The 19640-nt window shown below is 37.7% G+C and overlaps 1 protein-coding gene across 7 annotated transcripts in view; it reads right to left on the bottom strand.

The window, feature by feature from the left end:
• Positions 1 to 26: 26 nt before the first annotated feature.
• sdk (sidekick) overlaps positions 27 to 19640 on the bottom strand; it is a 43713-nt gene continuing 24099 nt past the window's right edge. For 2 of the 7 annotated variants that reach the window (XM_053768754.2, XM_053768723.2), the window contains 25 exons: positions 19285 to 19404; positions 18358 to 18513; positions 17924 to 18050; positions 17495 to 17790; positions 17068 to 17253; positions 16628 to 16654; positions 15964 to 16376; positions 15488 to 15710; positions 14874 to 15070; positions 13651 to 13860; positions 13121 to 13375; positions 12547 to 12775; positions 12147 to 12467; positions 11613 to 11793; positions 11068 to 11283; positions 10295 to 10491; positions 9883 to 10079; positions 9354 to 9593; positions 8743 to 8880; positions 8111 to 8318; positions 7526 to 7804; positions 6386 to 6406; positions 3945 to 4265; positions 3428 to 3717; positions 27 to 2852 (listed from right to left, as the gene is read on the bottom strand). In XM_053768754.2, the coding sequence (XP_053624729.1) occupies positions 2610 to 2852; positions 3428 to 3717; positions 3945 to 4265; positions 6386 to 6406; positions 7526 to 7804; positions 8111 to 8318; positions 8743 to 8880; positions 9354 to 9593; positions 9883 to 10079; positions 10295 to 10491; positions 11068 to 11283; positions 11613 to 11793; positions 12147 to 12467; positions 12547 to 12775; positions 13121 to 13375; positions 13651 to 13860; positions 14874 to 15070; positions 15488 to 15710; positions 15964 to 16376; positions 16628 to 16654; positions 17068 to 17253; positions 17495 to 17790; positions 17924 to 18050; positions 18358 to 18513; positions 19285 to 19404 (5291 nt within the window). In that variant the 3' untranslated portion in view covers positions 27 to 2609. The remainder of the gene's footprint in view (positions 2853 to 3427; positions 3718 to 3944; positions 4266 to 6385; positions 6407 to 7525; positions 7805 to 8110; positions 8319 to 8742; positions 8881 to 9353; positions 9594 to 9882; positions 10080 to 10294; positions 10492 to 11067; positions 11284 to 11612; positions 11794 to 12146; positions 12468 to 12546; positions 12776 to 13120; positions 13376 to 13650; positions 13861 to 14873; positions 15071 to 15487; positions 15711 to 15963; positions 16377 to 16627; positions 16655 to 17067; positions 17254 to 17494; positions 17791 to 17923; positions 18051 to 18357; positions 18514 to 19284; positions 19405 to 19640) is intronic. The other 5 variants (XM_053768764.2, XM_053768738.2, XM_053768745.2 and 2 more) reach the window with 3 other exon arrangements.

Here is a 19640-nt window from a genome sequence, read left to right on the forward strand (position 1 = left end):
TCAATTGTCAATGAATAATGCATCTATTTCATAATTTATATATTGTCAATTATATAACTCAGTGATACAGAGTTAAAGGTATGAAACAAAAAATATGTACATAGGTAATGGCACCAGTTTTAATTATAACAACCAACATGTTTCAAGAAATACATTTCTAATTGTTAATAATTATGGAATGTTTGAAATGCCCGAAGAATTACATAGGTATTAATTAAAAATCCTATATTGAAATTTATTTAAAGTTTATATATAAATAACTCTAGAGCTTTAGAATATTCGCATGACGACAGTGCTTACAACAATCAAATGCTTTTACGTTTTTTACCCATAGATCAACACTGCTCTGCGGCGGTTATTTATGTATATTTGATACTAGATGTTTCACGGGGCTTCGCTCCCGTGGAATATTGAGATAAAATATATCCTATAGTAATCTTGGATAATCTACCTTTGTAATAGTGAAAGAATTGAAATCGGTTCTGTAGTTTCGGAGATTACCCGCTTCAAACATACACGAGTCACAAACGATCTTTATAATAATGGTATAGATAGTGCAGGAAGTTATGCTTTGCCCTTATATAACCCATGTGCGGGTAGCGTTCAAAGATGGCCGCCACCCGCCATCTTAAAAAAATATTCTCGTCTTAGGGCACGTTTGGTATAATTTTCGTAAAAACCAAAGACGTACCCGTATACCCGCACATTTCTTATTGGCTCGTAGACTAAAAATGCTTAGAATTACTCAAGGAACCTAGTTGATGAAACTCATAGCTTATTAAAAAAAATTTTGGGTAAATTACATAACTGCCTCCACTAATAAACTTTATTAATAATTAGCTGCGCCCTAGGCGTTTGCTCCCGTGGGAATTTGGGGATAAGATGCCCCTACCAAATTTCATAATAATCGTTCCAGTAGAATTTGTGTGAAATAGTAACAAACATCAATTAATTAATTACATCCTCACTAACTTTCGCATTTATAATATGAGTAGATTCCAGTCCAGTCCCGACATTCATACGTTTATGCTTGCGCATTTACACGAACGACGCCCTGCGTACTAGTTAACTTGTTGGTGTTGATGTATATTTTTTACATACTTCGGACTTTCTAACAATTTTTATTTCACCATAGTTGTAGAAACTTCTAGAAGCATAATCGAAGCAAGAAAAGGAAAGCCAAGAAGGGCATTCCAAGATGAAATAAAAGAGAAAGCAGAGGTCGTGTCGTATAGGGAGGTGAAATCAATGGCTGAGGACAGAATTAATACACATAGCCGGCCAAGTGCCAAAAATTGAGATCCTAGTACTTCCCAGTCATATAATTGATGCAAGTCATTAAATTAGTAGGTACTCTGCACAACAGTACCTACTAATTCCATGGCAAAAGTGTAAGGTGGAAGACCAAAGCAGTGAATATTAGCTGTTATAGTTTTTTTGAAATAAAAAAGTTTCACACTAGTTATTAATTTCTTATTATAAGTGGCATGTAACAATGGCAGTCGGTAAAGAAAGTGTTTATACATGTATTATATAATTCATTTTGTGACATAAGCTCACAGAAATAAAAATTTTCTTTTGTAGTTTGAAGAATGATTACAGAGTACCTACTAATTCCACGGAAGAATGATCTAAGACGTAATTTGTCAAGGGTTAAGACGTGGACAAGTAAAACCATGGAATTAGTTTTAGTAGGTAGGTACTCCATCGTAGTACTTACTAATTCCATGATTAAAACCTATAATAGGGTTGTGCCATATACATGTATTTTTTTTAATATCTATTTACACGAATAAAATGCTTTAAATCTAAACCTATCAGTCAATTTTATATTTCAACATTAAAAGACATAAAAAACCTTTACAAAATGCTGCTTAAAGAGTTAAAAGATAGATATATTAAAGTCTACAATAAATGGCTAAACAACTAATCAATACTGATCGCGACTTACAATTTTATTTACAACAAATGATATTTAAAAAACTTTTTTTAAGTACTTATCACTTTAAGCATATTTCATTATTATTTATGTTTAATTTATATCCTTCATTCTACGTGTTGGGTACTTTTAAACTACAGAATTGGGGAAAATCAATTCACATTTTTTTGGTACTAGAAAACATCTAAAATTTTAAAATGACTATGTTTGATGTAAAGGATATAAATATTTACTATAATTGAGTATGTAGAAGTTACATAAACTTGAAAAGTTGCAATGCATACTAATCACCTTATTATAATAACTTATGGTGTATAACTATAGAGATCTGACGTTATCTCATACTATTGGTCAAATTAACATAATAATGTAATGTTGGTAATTAATTTAATATTCTATAATTATGATAATATCAATAGCTGCTATGTAAGTAAAGCTTAAAATTTGATATGTACATAGGAAACTAGTCTGTCTTAGGCGATTTAAAATAATCGGTTGTCAGTCAAATTCATAATTGATGATATTCATAAAATTTCCATACTAGAGATTAAATTATCGGATTCTCACGTTGTTTGGAGTTAAAAACAGACTTTAGCATAATTTTCTAAATAAGAAATGGGCAGTGAGGTTATAAATGTATAGTGAGCGCGTTTATCGCGTCCGGTTCCTGTCATACGAAGGAAGAGAACCCTGGGAGAGGGGCCCGCGAACGCGCCATGTTGTTCATGACGATCTGCCCGCCGTTTAGGCTGATGGTGGCGCTGCCTTCGGGCTCCGAGTCCGTGTAGCTGGAGTACTGCCGGATGGGCCGCTGCCGCTTCCAAGATTGCCGCAGCGTGTCGTTAACATTAGCGTAGTGATTGACGAACGAATGCGGTTCCGATTTCACACTTTCGTTCTCACTCTCCGAATTCTGTTAGGAAAAATAATGCTTATTAGTAGTAAAAAAATAGGCCTTAGACACTCCGAATATAAGTGTGTAGGGAACGTTACTATGTTCTAGCACCAGATACATAAGGCACATGCAACGTAAGATTATTTCTGAATTTTATTTATTGTTTGATAACATGTATAAAGAAACATAGTTTAGCGATGGTTTTTAATATATACATCTGGAAAGGAAATTCGGCACAGGTTGCCTAACTTTATTTATTTATTATTCAATTTATTTCATGATACGGATTTACATTTAAAAAAATTAAATGTTTGAAGGGAAGATGCCGAAAGCCCTTTGCAACTAAAATTAAATATTATACAACTATAAGAAATCTAACTACAAATGTTATGAAGAATTTCGAAAGAATACCGACAATACCTAAGTGCTCATTCGAGATGGAAGCGTGGCCAAAATTAAAACGTAGCTATTGAAAGTTTCTGTGATATTTACCATCACGAGATCCGATCGGGGATAGTCAGAAAAAAGACAAGGTCCGAATTTAGTGTCAGGGCTAGGAGAGTTCAGACGACGCTTATTTTAATGGTGATCACCTGAGAATCGGAAGAGCTCATCTCGGAGGGTTTCTCCGTGAGGGAGGAGTCGTCGGGGTTTTCATCGTAGGCGCGGAGGCTCTCCTCGTCGCTGTGGTAGGCGACGGACAGCGGCGACGGGCGCGGCGGCGACTTGGCCAGCTGCGGTGCGGGCTTGCGGCGCAGCGTGCCGCCCGCCAGCGCCGCGCTGCCGGCCGAGTTCTGCCGCGACCGGTACAGGTCCATGGCCAGCGACCCGCGCTCGTCCGTCTCGCCCGCCAGCGACTCCTCCAGGGTCTTCTGGGCTTCTTCTGCGGATATCGGGAGCGTATTAGTGTTACGGTTTTCTGACGAATCGAATCAGTCAAAATCGCGTAATATTTATGACTAACTGCGCCACGGAGCTCTGTAGGAACTTTAAGAAAAAAGTAGCTAAGTTTCAAATGTCATCAAAATACGTTAATTTGATTTGAGTTGTTTGAGTAACGAACAGTACTAGTGATAGTACAATACACCTGAACAATAAAAATTAACTCACTTTTGTATTTGTAGCTCTTGCTCTTTACGCAGAGTATGGCGATGACCATGATTATTATTATTATGGAAGCGGCAGCTAGAGCGACCATGAACCAAGTGCGGCGGTAGAAGGGCCGGTATTGAAGGTAGCCGTACTCCAGGTAAAGCTTGGAAGGCGTTACGATGACTTTGTCACTGTAGGCGGGGTTGCTGATCCCGTGCTTGTTGTACGCGATCACGCGGAACGAGTAAGCGGTGGAAGGAAGGAGACTCTGGTACGATATTGTGAATTCTTCTAGCATACCGTTGCTTGTACGCGTTATCGTTTCCCACCTTGTGTCATCTGTGTATAAATAAAATGTAATTTTAAAGATATGTCTATATATCGATGCCTTAGTTCACAAATGTATTAACTACATGATTGTCAATTTTACAGGAAAGAGTTTTAAGGTTTTGTAATATTTAGATCCCGATAGCGCGAAAACTATAAGATATTTAAACCAATTTTACACTACATTATGATAATTTTTTCTTTGACGGATTGAATAAATAGCGCAAATGTATTATAGGTAAGAGATGGTAAAGGGCTTAATAAGAGTTTGTTTATAATATTAGATCTATATAACATAGGCGAAAGAAAAAAAAAAACAGTGACACGCAATCATAAAGTTGATTTTTTGGCAAAAAAAAAACAGTCTTTTCACAAAATAATGATAAAAATAAAATTATACCATGTTTAATTATGATACCAAGATTTAATTATAAATTCTCACTCATAACTTTTGGGCATAACAAAACTCTACTACTACAAAACTACTCGCGATAAACAAAACAAATCACAAACAATTCGTTACTAACAAAAAATTATAAACGTGTCCTCTTTACATAACACTGACATTAATAACACTAATAACATTTGAGCATTCTACAGAACACGTAGCTACGATAAACAAAACAAAACCAATCTTAATAATCAGAAACAAGTAAGCATTATTTACTAATTAGCCTTCAATCATTAATAAGTTTTTTTAAAATTACCAATAACTTAATTGTCTGCAAAAGTAAACTCCTCGTCATCACTTGACGAGTCTTCAATATCACTAACGTATGTAACTGTTTATTTGCTTCGATGTTGAAGGAATATTTTGATAGTAAGATAAGTATCGTAACCTGACGGAATTACTCCATCTTTAAAAGTGTTAAGAGATATTTTTTTATTGAGTAATTTCATTCAGTGATGGATATGCTTCTTTAGAGGCCCTTTTAATTTATTTTTGCATAGGTCTTTGTTTTTTTATTTATTTTATTTTACAAATATCTATTTCTTTAAAATCTGGATCTATTAAAAATCATATTTGTAAAAAAATGAAGTAAGGAATTCTTTTTTTACCCTCAGCCACTTTATTTTCAGCCAGTGCACTACCTCCTTTTCTGTATTCCTTGTTGTATTAGGATTCAAAGTTTTTTCTAATTCTTTTAAATAAATAAAAAATCCGTATTTTATAACAATAACATGATAAGGTTTCGGCTTTATTCTAGCAGTCTCAGTTATCAACGCATATTCACGGAAAGTAAATATTCTTTTATGTTTTCAATAGTCGCATGAATGGATCCACTTCTAAATTACGCGCCAAATTTTGCTAACGCACAAATCACTTAAAAGTTTAAAGTATGCTTGAATATTCAAACCACTAAATGCCAGAAAATATAAAATGATATACTTGTTTAATTGTACTTCTATATTCCTTTTACATGCATGATGGAAGTATGATGCTTCATCATGTCTTAAAATAATTTAATGCAATTGTGCATTCGCTCTTTGCAAAATCATGTATATTAAAAGTACTTAATAGAATATTTCCCTCAAAATATATTGATTCAAATGTATTAACAACACGTAATACACTGGCCAACCTACGACGTTTCAATGATCAGATGTAATAAGTGAATATAATATGTTTGTGAATTGTATTTTGCAGTTATTTTGTTACATAATATCAATTAAAGCCAATATTTTTATAGATTTGCAAAAATAATGGTGGTTATTACATTTGCTTCCTGCAGATTATCAAATTTTACAACTGTGTCACTCTGATTTTCCTAGAAGGAGATGGAATAACGTTATTTCAATACGTGCAAACGAAAGAGCATGAAAATTAATGTATTTGTGCCTAAAATACATAAAATTTTGCACATAATGCATCTGTGAACTAAGGCATCGATATGTAGCTAGTTTAGGTAAACTGTAAACATCTATATTTTAACACCTATAATTTTGGTATCATAAAACTTTAGGGTAAACAAATTAAAGTAAATTTTGACGTATCTGCTGCTATCTGCGGTTAATTTAATTTTAAGTGTATTTAAACGAACAAGTTCTAGATCATGTATATTGATCTTAATTAAGGTGCATAAATTATCTACAAATGTGCGCTTTCTAATTTGCGAAGACAATAGACTTACAGGCTTGCCATGTCTCCTTAGCTGCATTAAAATATGTTATGATTCGATCAGAGTTTATTGATTTTAAAAAATATTTAGTAACAAGTCAATGGTAAGTGTGAGCGTGTGCTCACGCTTACCTTTGATTTGTCACAATGTGAATTTGTTTTTTTATAACAGTAGTTCATATGATGGTTGGGAAAAATCAACAAGGGTATTTATTGCGAGTATTGATATAAGTAATATTAACGATACTAAACGACGGTCGTCAAAATCACGTAAAAAAATATTGCATTGAGATAGCAGTCAATCGTATGGCTGTGTAGTTATCGTCACAATGCAACATGCGTTTCACTGCGTAAAATTTGATTGATCAACTTTGAATTGAAAATTCATAATAAATACTCGGCATGAAAATACTAAATATGTAATTTAAAATCATCCATCGATCGGTGACTTTCGCAATTGCAACCCGGGGCTTTGTTCCCGTGGGAATGTCGGGATAACCTAGAAAGCACCCTATGTGTTATTCTAGGTTATATTCTACCACTGTACCAAATTTCATAACAATTCGTCCAGTAGATTTTGCGTGAAGGAGTAACAAACAAACAAACATACATAAAATACATACATTCTCACAAACTTTCGCATTTATAATATAATAAGTATGATGATTTATAATATAATAAGTATATAATGTGAAAAAAGCCTATTCCATACAGATTTTACGAAGAGCAATGTTTTGTATTTTAGTTTGTAACGAGCCGCTCGTCCCGTCTTCGTTCGGGTAAAACATAATAAATTATACACCTAAACCTTCCTCGTGAATCACACTAGCTATTGGTGAAAACAGCTTGAAAATTCATGCAGTAGTTTTTGAGTTTATCGCCAACAGACAGACAGACGCGGCAGAGGACTTTGTTTTATAATATGTAAGGATGAATAAACTCAACTAACTGGACCAATTTTAATGAAATTTGGCACAGGGATAGGCGAAACGTCAGAAGTAACAAAGACACAGCACGACAGTATCCCTGCAAGTCGAGTAAAAATAGAGGCACGGCCTACCATCCTTTTCTCGAAGCTATGGTTTTACCCGAACGAAGCCGGTATTAGATTTTAGTTTGGGAATAAGCGTTTCGACAAAGAGGGCGTCGTTACCTTTCTTGCGGGCCTCGATGTAGTATCCGAGCAGCTCGCCGCCGCCGCTGGCGGAGTTGAGCCAGGCGAGACGCAGCGCGGCGGGGTCGGGCGCCAGCCGCAGCCGCCGCGGCGCCGCCGGAGACCCGCGCTGCGGCCCCGTGCGCACGCGCGCCTCGCCTGCGCCGCCTGCGCTCACTGTCACCGCCCGCACCGTGAACCGGTACTCCACCTCCTCCTCCAGCCCGCCCACCGCCAGCGACCGCTCCGACACCTTCTGCTTCACTTGCTTGCTGAAACCTGCACCGCGTGCGTTGTATTCAAATGAGGTCCACATTAGACAAAAGAACTCAGACTGTTTCTCCTCTTTTTAACACTATAATGATAAAAAGAAATATCGACACATTGTTTTGTAAGTGATTATTTTTCGTCATATATATATACGCATCGTATACACAATTTAAAAAAAAAAAAACATTAACCTATCGAACGCGGTTACACAGAAAGTATTGTTATTGTCGTCAGGTGTTCCCGCATAAAAGGGGTTAAATAAACTCATAATAAAAAGAATAAAAAAAGTATAATTTTTAACACAAGTAGACTCACGTTCATCCTGTTGTATAGTCTCATAGGTGACGAGATAAGAGTGTATGAGCCCGTTGCGGCGGTGGGGCGCCTGCCACGACACCACGAGGGAATTCATGGTGATGTCCGAGAACGTAATGTTGCGCGGCGCTGACGGCAGCCCCTGGTGCGTACGCGCAAGAACCGCCGTCGACCGAGGGCCGTCGCCCGCCGGGTTAAACGCCAATACCTGTCAAAAATAACCAACACTTTATTTATTACACACTAGCGGCCCGCCCCAGCTTCGCTCGGGTAAAACCCTAATAGATTATACACCTAAACCTTCCTTTTGATTCTATCTATTATAAATCCGCATCAAAATTCGTTTCGTACCGTATTTAGGTACAGACAAACAGCGGGAAACGACTTTGATTTATACTATGTAGTGTTACAGACACTGGATGAGTATCCACTTTAAATATAGAGAAATAGAAATACTACAGAGAAATAGGAACGAACCAATACAATATGTTCGAACATCGATCGTCACTTATACACAACCACACCGCACGACGCCGGAGCCAAGACTGACTCATGTATAAAATGGTGTTGGCTTAAATTAACTCATTTGACTTTAGTCCTTGTTTTATGACAATCTATCAAAGACTACTAACCTGAATTCGGTATTGTGTAAATTTGTCCAGGAACACCAGGGAGTGTGAAGTGGCAGTAGCAGGAACTACTTCTATTTCCTCTTCCGCTTTTCGTCCCGGTTCAGGCTCTTCTGGGGACTCCGTCATCAGGTAGAATATCTGAAAGATTTTTTATTTTTCGTTTATTCACAAAACTGACATGACACAGTAACAAGTTTATTAGATACACATAAAATAAATGTGTAAAAGTGACATGTCTTCTTGATGTGAATACAGCACGCAAATATTCTGCTAAAAGTTTTATTGTGGTGATGTGAAAGTAAAAAAAAATATTTTAATTTGTAAATATAAAACTAGTATGTTGAAAAACATGATGCTTGTAGAAGAAAGTTAAACTAAATAATTAATATAATCAGAACAATGTGTTCTATGTTTTTGGGTTTGTCAATTATACGCAAAATAAATTTAAATTAATCAAAGTAAATTTTTCAAATACAGAATACGAGTAACTGAGATAGGGCAGGTTTTCCCAAGAATAGGATAGGATTTGTAATTTTCTAACAAATACCAAGTGGCGTGAATGTACTTTGTAATTTTATTATACTTGGAGACAATGTCGGAGCTCCACGCACCTTATATCCGAGCAGGTCCCCGTTCTGCTGCGCCTCGAGCGGCGGCAGCCAGGAGAGCGTCACCTCGGTGGGGGAGGCGGGGAGCGCCGCCACCTCGCGCGGGGGCGCCGTGGGCACCGCCTCCCCCACCCACACCACGGCCGGCGTGCGACCCGGGCCCGCGCCCATCGCGTTCACCGCCACCACGCTGATCTCGTAGTTGCGGTCCACGGACAGCTCCGTCAGCACCACCTCCTCACTCTGAAATATATTTAGGTATAGAGAAGGTTGCCGTAAAATAAGAGAGACTTATGCTCAACAATGGGCAGAAACTAACTCATATACTTATACTCATAGACTTACTGTGAAATTTAAAAAAGTATTCGTAAAAGTCATGTCAGTTGCCTTTAGGCGACTTGAACAAAATCTACGGGTGTCAGATTTTATTCAAGTCGCCTAAAAGCAACTCACTGTTAGCACTAAACACACTCGAAAAATAAAACTGAGATTTCGAAAAAAATATTGACAGCGTTTAAAATGACATTAGTACCTTGATGCCGGGCACGTCCAGCTTCATGGTCTGCTGCAGCGCGGTGGGGAAGTCAGTGAGCGGCTGGTACAGCACCCGGTAGCCGCCCGTGCGCGTGTCCCCGCTCCAGTGCGGCTCACTCAGTGGACTCCACTGTACTCGCACGCTGCTCGGCGTGATCGGGACTACGTGCAAGTTCTCCACGGCTTTGCTTGGCGCTGGAAATGGTAATTCATGAATGGGTGAACATGCAAATTTTACAAATTAAATTTAATTAAGTAAGAATGTTGGTAAAAAAACAGATAAGCACGAGTATTATCTTATTCTGAGGGTACCGAGTAAAAGTTAAAACGCGAGGAAAATTAGTAAAGTTTTTATAGTTCATCAACGAAGAATTTAAGTTTTAATATTGAAATTATAGTATTCAAAATACCTGCTGGCAAAGTCCTGACAGTGTCAGTGGCATTGCTGAAGCGACTCGGGCCGATGTCATTCGTCGCTTGTATTCTGAACTGATAGGCAGTGTAAGGCTTCAGCCCCTCCGCCGTATAGGACGTCGCAAACGGATCCACTCGCTCGGGGATTGTTTGCCAAGTACCGCCCTCTTCTTTTTGCTGTACCGTGTAGTACCTGAAAGAAGGGGTTTTCCTTAGTAGAAACATTAGTGAACTCAGGTTTATATTTAAAAAAAAAGATGATTTTTAAGAAATTATCCCTCGTTTGGTTAGTTACTATACTGATTGTATTTTTATGTATATATTCACTGTAAAAATCGAAATCTTTGCACATTACAAATTATTAAAAAAAAAGCCATGTCAAGTTTGAATTGAGTACATAAAAAAACGTATTATAGTTTATTTAACGTCGTTTAAGAGCTGATTAAAATCAATTGTCTCTTGATACTCGATAAAATTTACACGTTACGAAATAATTTTTGGGTGACACGATCCCAGATCACACCAGTCTGGTGTTTGCGCTGGCCCCTAACAGGAAATAATAATAAGTCTGTCATTTCTAAATCATCAGCGCAGTCTACCACCTGAGCGATGAGTACACGAGAAAGTTCCTCTGTTCACGGTGGTCAGCAGGAGTGCACGAGAGGTAGCGCCCCAGCTATTTCTAAGCTATCACAGAGAACAGGCAGTACCACTCTTGTTGCAGTTCTATCGGACCAGACATTTTAAATCAACAGCCCAGTCTACCAACCTGAGGGGCGCGTAGCCGTCGTCGCCTGGCGTCCAGGAGAAGGTGATATGGTGCGGCTGCAGCAGCGACCGGGCGACGTTGGGGCGCGCGGGCGCGGCTGGGGGCCCTCTGTTGACGGTGGTGAGCACGAGCGCGCGAGAGATCGCGCCCCAGCCCAGCCGCGTCTGAGCCGTCACTGAGAACAGGTAGTACCGCTCCTGCTGCAGCTCTGTAGCCCTATCGTACCAAACATTTTTCGTGTTTAATTTTGCACATAAATCTATCATTCGACAACAAATTTCATGTAACGAAGTGGTCGCTAACAAATTTTTAACATCCTAGCGGTTATTTCGCTGGGGTTAGCCTCCATTGGGCTACATATCTAGAGTACTAGTACTACTTCTTCAAGCACTGCAACGATACGGGTGTGCGTCGTACAATAATGAGACGTGTCTTATGGCTTTTTGCTTTTTATTTAAATGTAAGCCATTTCATCACTATTCTGTTTTTATTATTGAAAATTATTACTTATTGAAATTGGAGTATTGAAAAGTCGTAATTCTCACCTATATGTGCGATCAGATGGCAGGAACTCTCTGGAAAACATGTGTTGTGATGTATTATTTAGGTGGTAAGTCACTTTATATGCTAGTATTTCACCGTTAGGATCTTCTGGTACATCCCAAATAATACGTGCTGTCGTGAAAGTTACGTCAGGAAACGATACATTCGACGGTGGCCCCGGAGCTAAAATTTAAACGTTTTATTAATTAAAGAAAATTACATAGTTATGCTGGTACGGGCATATTTTAAGAAGATATAAAAATCACGTCACTCAAAGGGCATTAAAGATGGAAGTAAAGGGTTCCTGGAATAGAGGAGGACCTAAGAAGAAATGGATGGAGAGTGTCAAGGATAGTATGAACAGGAAAGGAGTATCAATGGATATGGCAAATGGCAGAACAAAATGGAAGGAACTTACATACTGTGCCGACCCCACATGAGTGGGATAAGGTCAAGAAGATTAATAAATAATAAACTTATTGTAAAATGTAAAAAATCTAAATTTATTGTAAAAACAAACAATAAAAAATGCTTACTGTCTTCAAAAGTCCTCACATTCACTGGTGGATCGGAAAGAACTCCATCACCTAGTCTTGTATAGCCCAAAACCTGTATTTGGTACAGTACATACTTCCGCAGCTCAGTTAAAGTTATTGTGTGCGTTTGGTTCGACGGAATGGCTTGGCATTCCACTTTCTTGTGTTCCGGCCTTGGCGGAGGTACTACAGCCGCATAGCAAACTTTGTATCCTTCGATAAGACCATTCTGGTCTTGTACTGGTATGTCTCCCCATAGAACGACAACTGTTGTTGAAGAAGTTGCATTGGCTGAGACGTCTATTGGTCCACGTGATGGTACTGAAAAGTGTGTGATTTTGTTAAGTACAATTAAAAGATATTTTTATTTAACAAAAATTTGCTGCCTAATAAAACTTACCTGCTTCTCGGGTTCTTTCAGTAGCCATAGGACTTTCAGCCGACGTCCCCACTTCGTTAATGGCGGTCATTTTGATCTCATACAAGGACCATTCTTCCAAGCTCGAGAGAATGTGCGAGTTGGCTGTGTGGTCGTCGATGATTATGAATAGCGTTTCGTTCGTGCCACTCCGCTTGTATGAAATGTTATAGCCCTTTGGATTGCCGTACCACTCGCTTTGTTGTAATGGCTGTAACAAAAAGTAGTGTTGTTTTAAATTAAACGTTTTATTACGCTAAGAAGACCATGTGGTGAATGACCAACACTTAGTAAGCTAGAAATTTTCAACAGAACCTTAAGTGTCCTAATATATGGTACAATAAAAGACGATCTCAGAAATATTATGCCGTAATAAAATAGAGATAAAAGATTTACAAGCATTTTAATACCAATATCATTTATTACAAATGATACCATTGATTCCAATAATTTATTCAAGTGAAAATGCCTTCTGAGAATTAAAAAAATAAACAATCTTTTTTTAAATTCCTATGCCACCTATAATAATTTTGAACAACTTATGTGTAGCACTTACAATCCAGCGCACTCGCAGGTTGTTAGCGCTAACGGCGCGCACGGTGACGTTACGAGGCGGGTGCTGCGGCGGCGCCTGTATAGTCTGGAACTCCTTGCAGGGCTCCGAGGGCTGCGACGACCCCACTACGTTGGTCGCGACCACTCGCAAGCGGTATGTGGTGAAGGGAACCAGTCCCGTCACAAGGATAGACTGCGCGTCCGGCGCGTACACTTCGTAAATAGTGACCCATGATGAATTGCGCGCTGTTTGAGCCTGCAAATATTTGTTGCTGTTGATCATCTACTATAGAAAAAAAAATGCTATTCATGCTATTCTTCAAAAACTACGTTATATTATTGCTATATACGCAAGAACAATATTATACGAGTACTTCATTTAATTGATGAGATTGATATATTGTAAAATTGACTGTTTTTCCATATACGTATATAAGCAACAATATTTAAGTTAAGTAATTAATACTTAAACTAAAATAAAATAAACAAATGTAAAATATTATTGTCTGTAAAGAAATTAATCTTTCTTACCTGAACTGTCCACAAAGATATGGAGGAATTTCCATCGAAACCTGGCGTGAATTGTAAAAGTACTGAGAAAGCTTCAATATTGGACAAAGCGAGGTTCCGGGGGGCATCAGGTAGTACTGGCTCGACACCCGACTGAATGGTGGCGGACCGCGCCGGCCCTTCCCCTACGCTTGTCAGAGCGCATAGGTGGAATTTGTAGTGAGTGCTGGCCTGTAAATTTAATTATATTTAGAAACTGTGCTCACACCTGGGGTATATTCTTATTTATTATAGTCGTATGTGTGTTTCGATAAGTGTTGATTGAAAAATTGATCATTCTGTTGTTGCCAGCTAAGTGAAGCCCACATTTTTTTAAAATTAAATTTGTGTTAGAACGGGTAAAATGACCATACCTATCTGAGTTTATTCTTAGTGGTTCATTAAAAATCAGGATATTTGTGTTCAGAGGTCTTAGAGCCGTTTCGAAACATACAATAATTTTAAAATATTATTGGTAAAATGTAAGTTACGTAATATGTGATGTACCTACACTTTTTCCCAAACATAACAATAGATTTTAGACGTGTTAATTAATGACTTTTACTCTATCTCGGTAATCCGGTTTCACTTAGTGTCACAACCGTTAGCGTAAAGCAATTTCCATATTCGACATTGTTCACCGTGAGAAATGTGTACAAAAAATGTTAGAACAATGAAAATGAAGAGCTGCAAAAGAAACTAAGTACTGACAAGAGTGCAAACTCCGTCGACATTACGATCATCTACAATCGGAAGAATTGTTAATATTCATGATTATATGTCGCATTCGTATAGAGCATTATATTAAGTACACCAACAGAAAAATGATCTACAAATCAAGAAGCTAGAACAGGAACGTGAGAAACCAATGTCTCCATTGGTTTCTTTAAAAGATTCAGTCATTATTTTGGTCACGGGTTTAAGTTAAAAGATAGTGGAAATTCCGTCAAATCTCTTGTCAAGTCCATTTCAAGGTCTCTTGCGATTGAGCACGACTATACAACCGTTAGCGATGATCACTTTACAAATAACAAAGAAACCTAACCGTGTAAAAACCTTAGCAAGATACAAAGCACATATAATATTGTTTAGATGTTTGGAATGACAATACTTGACTCACACATGAATGGTGCTAAATTGCAATTGTGTGTGAATTATGTAGAAATTGATTAGAGTAAACGATAATGACTTTAAAATATGTTTACCTGCAAGTGTTCCACTTTGATACTTGTAACGTTTGGTGGGAGTACTTCGTCTTTGATAGAATTTAAATCGTCTTTAATTTGATATGATAATTTGTAGCCAATTAGAATTCCATTAGATTTTTTGGGCGGTGACCAAGATACTCTAACAGCTCGATCGGAAATGTCATCAAATTGCAAACTTCCAACTTCATCAGGAACTGTAAAGGTTGTTGATTATGTTAAAGGATGAACATAAAATGGGCAAGGGTGCGTGCATTATACAAATGCATTATTAAGGTATTAATAAAATCTAAAAAAATATATTTCTGCTTTAAACAAGAAGAAAATTAAATACAATATTTATATAATTATATTAAAGCCAATGAAAACGTATTTTTTTACTCTTGATAATTTTAGATGGGCTTAGTTTTCCAGAAATAACACATGAACATAAATCTGCAGATTTTTGTTACAACATAGAACTGAAAATATGAAAAAGAACACAGAATTAATAACATAAGTTGTACGCGAATACTGTCGCTAGAGTGGTTTTAGCGTTTGTAAGCGTTACCACTACACGCGTTAACCTTGACCTACATTTACTTATACATACCTATATGAAGTTAAACACTTACGGTCTTCCTTTGTCCTGACTAATATATAGTCGCTTCGTGGGCCGTCGCCCGGCTCAGTGAAGCAGAGCACTGATATGTTGTAGTCTGTGAACTTGTCAAGATCTCCGATGACGGCGGTCTGCTCCGCGAGAGGATCTAACAGATTAGGCGGCACGCTCACTAGCTTTTGTTCCATGTTATCACCCTCATTCTCATCCCATATCCAAGCCTGGATCTTGTAACCCTACAATGAATCATTCAAATTTAAGTAATATAGCAATTTCACTTTCTAAAGAAAAAATATAAACTAAATTAATATTGGAGGACCGGGCAAACCTGATTCGTATTCCAGATTTATGAAACAGCGTACGACATCGTAGTTCATAAATTCATGAACTCAATAATATTTTATTTATTGGGACACATAAACATCAATACATACGTGTTAAGAATTCACGACGTCAAGAGCACCAATGTATTTTCGCAATACAACATACCTGATTAATGCCGTTAATTTTCTGAGGATTTGGGGGTGTCCACCAAACTGTGATCGCTGTAGAGTTGTAAGGGTCACATCGCACGCTGTCCGGAGGTGCCTCAGGTATGCCCTCTTTAGTTTTAATAGTGTAACTGTCTGAGAACACGCCCACGCCTTTATCGTTATATGCAGCAATCTGCACGTTGTAATCCTTCCATGTGATAAGGTCTTGGATGAGGTAATTCCTTTGAGCCTCGTTTGTGATGTTTTGGTAGGTCCACGGGCTATTATCGTAGCCGCGGAGCCTGTACCTTATCACGTATCCTATGATGTGACCATTCCTGTGCTCCTCTAACGGCGGCTGCCATTGCGTTATGATTTCGGAAGACGAACGTGCAGATCCCATGAAACCAACGGGCGGGCCTGAAGGAGCTGTAATTCCTAAGCTGTATTATCATATTTATTTATTAAGATAACAATCACATGCGTAGGCTAGTGGTAAGAAATTTTATGCATTCTTGAACATCAATAAAAAACAAAATCACAACACGAAAATTTTTTTTTTAGTATAAATCATGCATAATATTAAAAATAAATAATAAATAACGAGAAGGCACATTCACATGATCTAATAAAATAACAAGGTAAGGTATTCTACCCCTCTATTTTATCGTAATCCATACCTTGGCAGCATATAATATCGCTGGCAGCTTAATACAAAGAGAATACATTTTATTGTGGTGAAAATTTGAATAATTGTATTAACCATGCACATCGAAATGGTGTTATTTATAGCAATAAATTCCTAAATACTACACATGAGACAAGTGCTATTGATATCTGCATATGTATAGACGCTACAAGTTTTGTCAAAACTGCTTAGCATGAACTTTAACAGGCTTCGAAAAGACCAGTATTTACTACCGGTTTAAATTCTTAAGTCGATGCAGATATCTAGATTCAGCGAATGTGCGATGATCATTAAGTCGTTCGTGCTGCGTATGGCGATCTTATTCGTCATAAATATTTAACTTTGGTGTGTTAAACCTCCATTTAAATGTGTCGTACATTAAGCATGTAACATACCGTAATTATTATAATACGTTTTAAAAAATAAGTATACCTTCTTGCGGCAGGGTTAGCACATCAGTGGGATCTGAAGGAGGCCCCTCGCCAACTGTGTTCACAGCAGAAACTCTGAACTGATAAGATGTCGCCGCTTTCAGACTAGTTAAAAGTACCCAGCGTTGATTGGCTGACACGTTCATGGTTTCTGTCACCCAATTTAATAGTGGATCTGGTGTAGGTCCTGATAACAATGTTATGTCATTTTGATTATTTTGACCAGATTTTCCAAACGGTGGGATGATGACTAATATGAATTAAAATTCGTAGACTACAAAAAACTCTGGTAATAAAAACTTTAAATCAGATTCTAGCTCCGGGATAAGTTTATAAGTATATGCAGGTATACGACAGAGTTTAATACGAGTTTTTAATACAATATTTGTATTTATTACAAGTTGCGGAATGCAAAATATGTTACTAACCAAATTCGGGTACAACACGTTTCTGCACAATAAATCTCTGTATGGGCGAATTGCCATCGAAGCCTGGTGTCCAGGAGACGTTGATAGCCCTTTGTGAAGCGGCATCAAGCTTGTGCGCGCGGACGTTGGTGGGAGCAAAAGGTAACTCGATGACGGAGAGGAGGGCGCGGCGGGTGTGGTTGCCGCCCGGTGACGTCACCACGCATGTGTACTCTCCCGCGTCACTGGCTCGAACAGCTTGCACTTGGAGTGCACCATCTGCTGTTACCCAGACTCGAGATCCAGCTGTCATTGGCCTAAAAGCATTTCAATCTTGAATTCCCTTCATCTACTAGATATGATATTTTTAAACTTTATTGTGATTAAGGAAATGTTATATTGTGAATAAGGAAATGTTCTATTGTAAAATCCACTGTAGTAGGTACTTACTGTTGATTATGGAACCAGTCAATGTTATATTTGACATTGGGGTCATTAGAAACTTTACACTGCATCGTGGCTGTGTGGCCGAGCAGAACTCTTGTGTCGACAGGCGGTGCAATAATCTGTGTTCTTACTGCAAGTAAATGAAAAATCAACATTTTATATCACATTGCATTTTAAGCTTAACATTAAAAAAATGCTAGAATAAATTAAACATTGCCATGTTGTTATTGCGATTATTTAAAATAAAGTGAGTAGCCCTACTTACGCCTAAGATACTTTTACAAGATATATATCAAACAGAAATTATGTCACGTAACAACGTATTTGTTACGCATCTACCACACACGCTACCTCGGATAAGCAGGCCTTTCCAGAAAGTCTTAACTATGATTTATCGCTTCCCTATTAGCGCAAGGTATTTGAAATAGAAGCCCTACCGAGCACCGAGAGATACGCCTCTCCCGAGACGTTTCCTGCATCGTTCGACCGCACACAGGTGTATTTCCCGTTGTCAGCTGTGGTGGTTCCGGTGATCAGTAAGTCCCCTTCTTCCAAGGTTTGAAGTCTCCCCGATAAATTAATTATCAGTGAATCTGTAATATTTCAATATGTTACGATCATACAAAAATTGTCTCTCAGTTGAAAATAAGTATTTATGACGACATATTTTTAAATTTCTCGTTATAAAAAATGTGAAAGTTTATTACGACAGAAAACCAATCTTACATGTTGTCATCCCCACAACTTTACAAAAGGTCTGTAATGTGAAGTTAATGTGAACCACTAGCATTTAAAGAACTGTTTTTACGTTAATGCGCAGCGGATCTTTTGTGTTTTGCTACTTTTCAACATAGATACATTTTCAAATGAATCTTTATAAAAATAATAAAGTACAAAGAAGAACAATAACGAAACTGGCCGATACGATTGATGAAATTGTAATTAATTAATCATTAATAATAAAAAAGGACCGATTTAAAGAAATAAGAATTATTATAAGTAAAGTCAAATATGCTTTGACTTTAATATATCTTGTTTCGTCAAAATTTAGACCTTATCAGGCACTATATTCGTCAAATTTTTTAGATGTATATCTAAAAAAATAGATATATTAAATAGATATAAAAAATAAATAAAAATAGATATACAGTATTTCTCAAAAAACTACAAACTAGCATTTCGAACGGACCACTGCTGAGAAGAAATGAAACTCATTGAAACTTGTTGATCTTCATTTAAAAGTGTTGGTCTCTATTAGCCAGAAGGGTTTACCATTATTGTTCAGTAAGCAAGCATCGGTCGAGGTCGTAAGCCGCGAGCGAGATATGCAAGTAACGGGGTTTAATGATTTTCGTTTGACTCACCGTTGAAGTACCACGTGACGTTAGGTGTAGGCGCGCCGATGGCCCGGCATGCGATGGTGGCGTCCTTCCCGTCCAGCACGGTCAGGTTGCCCGGCGGATTCTGCATTATGGGCGGGGACGCTACGAGCCACACACTATAGTTAGTACTCGACCTACTCTAGCCACTAAGTACGAACGCTAGTGAACTAGGTTTAAATGTGTCGAAAACTCATGCTTAAAACCATGCAATACTGCAATGAAATAAGTATTAAAAGTAGAACGCACATAATTAACTAAAATAATAATCTACACGAAACAAAGGTACAGTTACTGAGCAAACTAAACATAGTAAATGAGCAATGTATCGAATAGTGAAT

Source organism: Plodia interpunctella, chromosome 3 (assembly GCF_027563975.2).
Source record: "Plodia interpunctella isolate USDA-ARS_2022_Savannah chromosome 3, ilPloInte3.2, whole genome shotgun sequence".
Lineage (NCBI taxonomy): Eukaryota > Metazoa > Arthropoda > Insecta > Lepidoptera > Pyralidae > Plodia > Plodia interpunctella.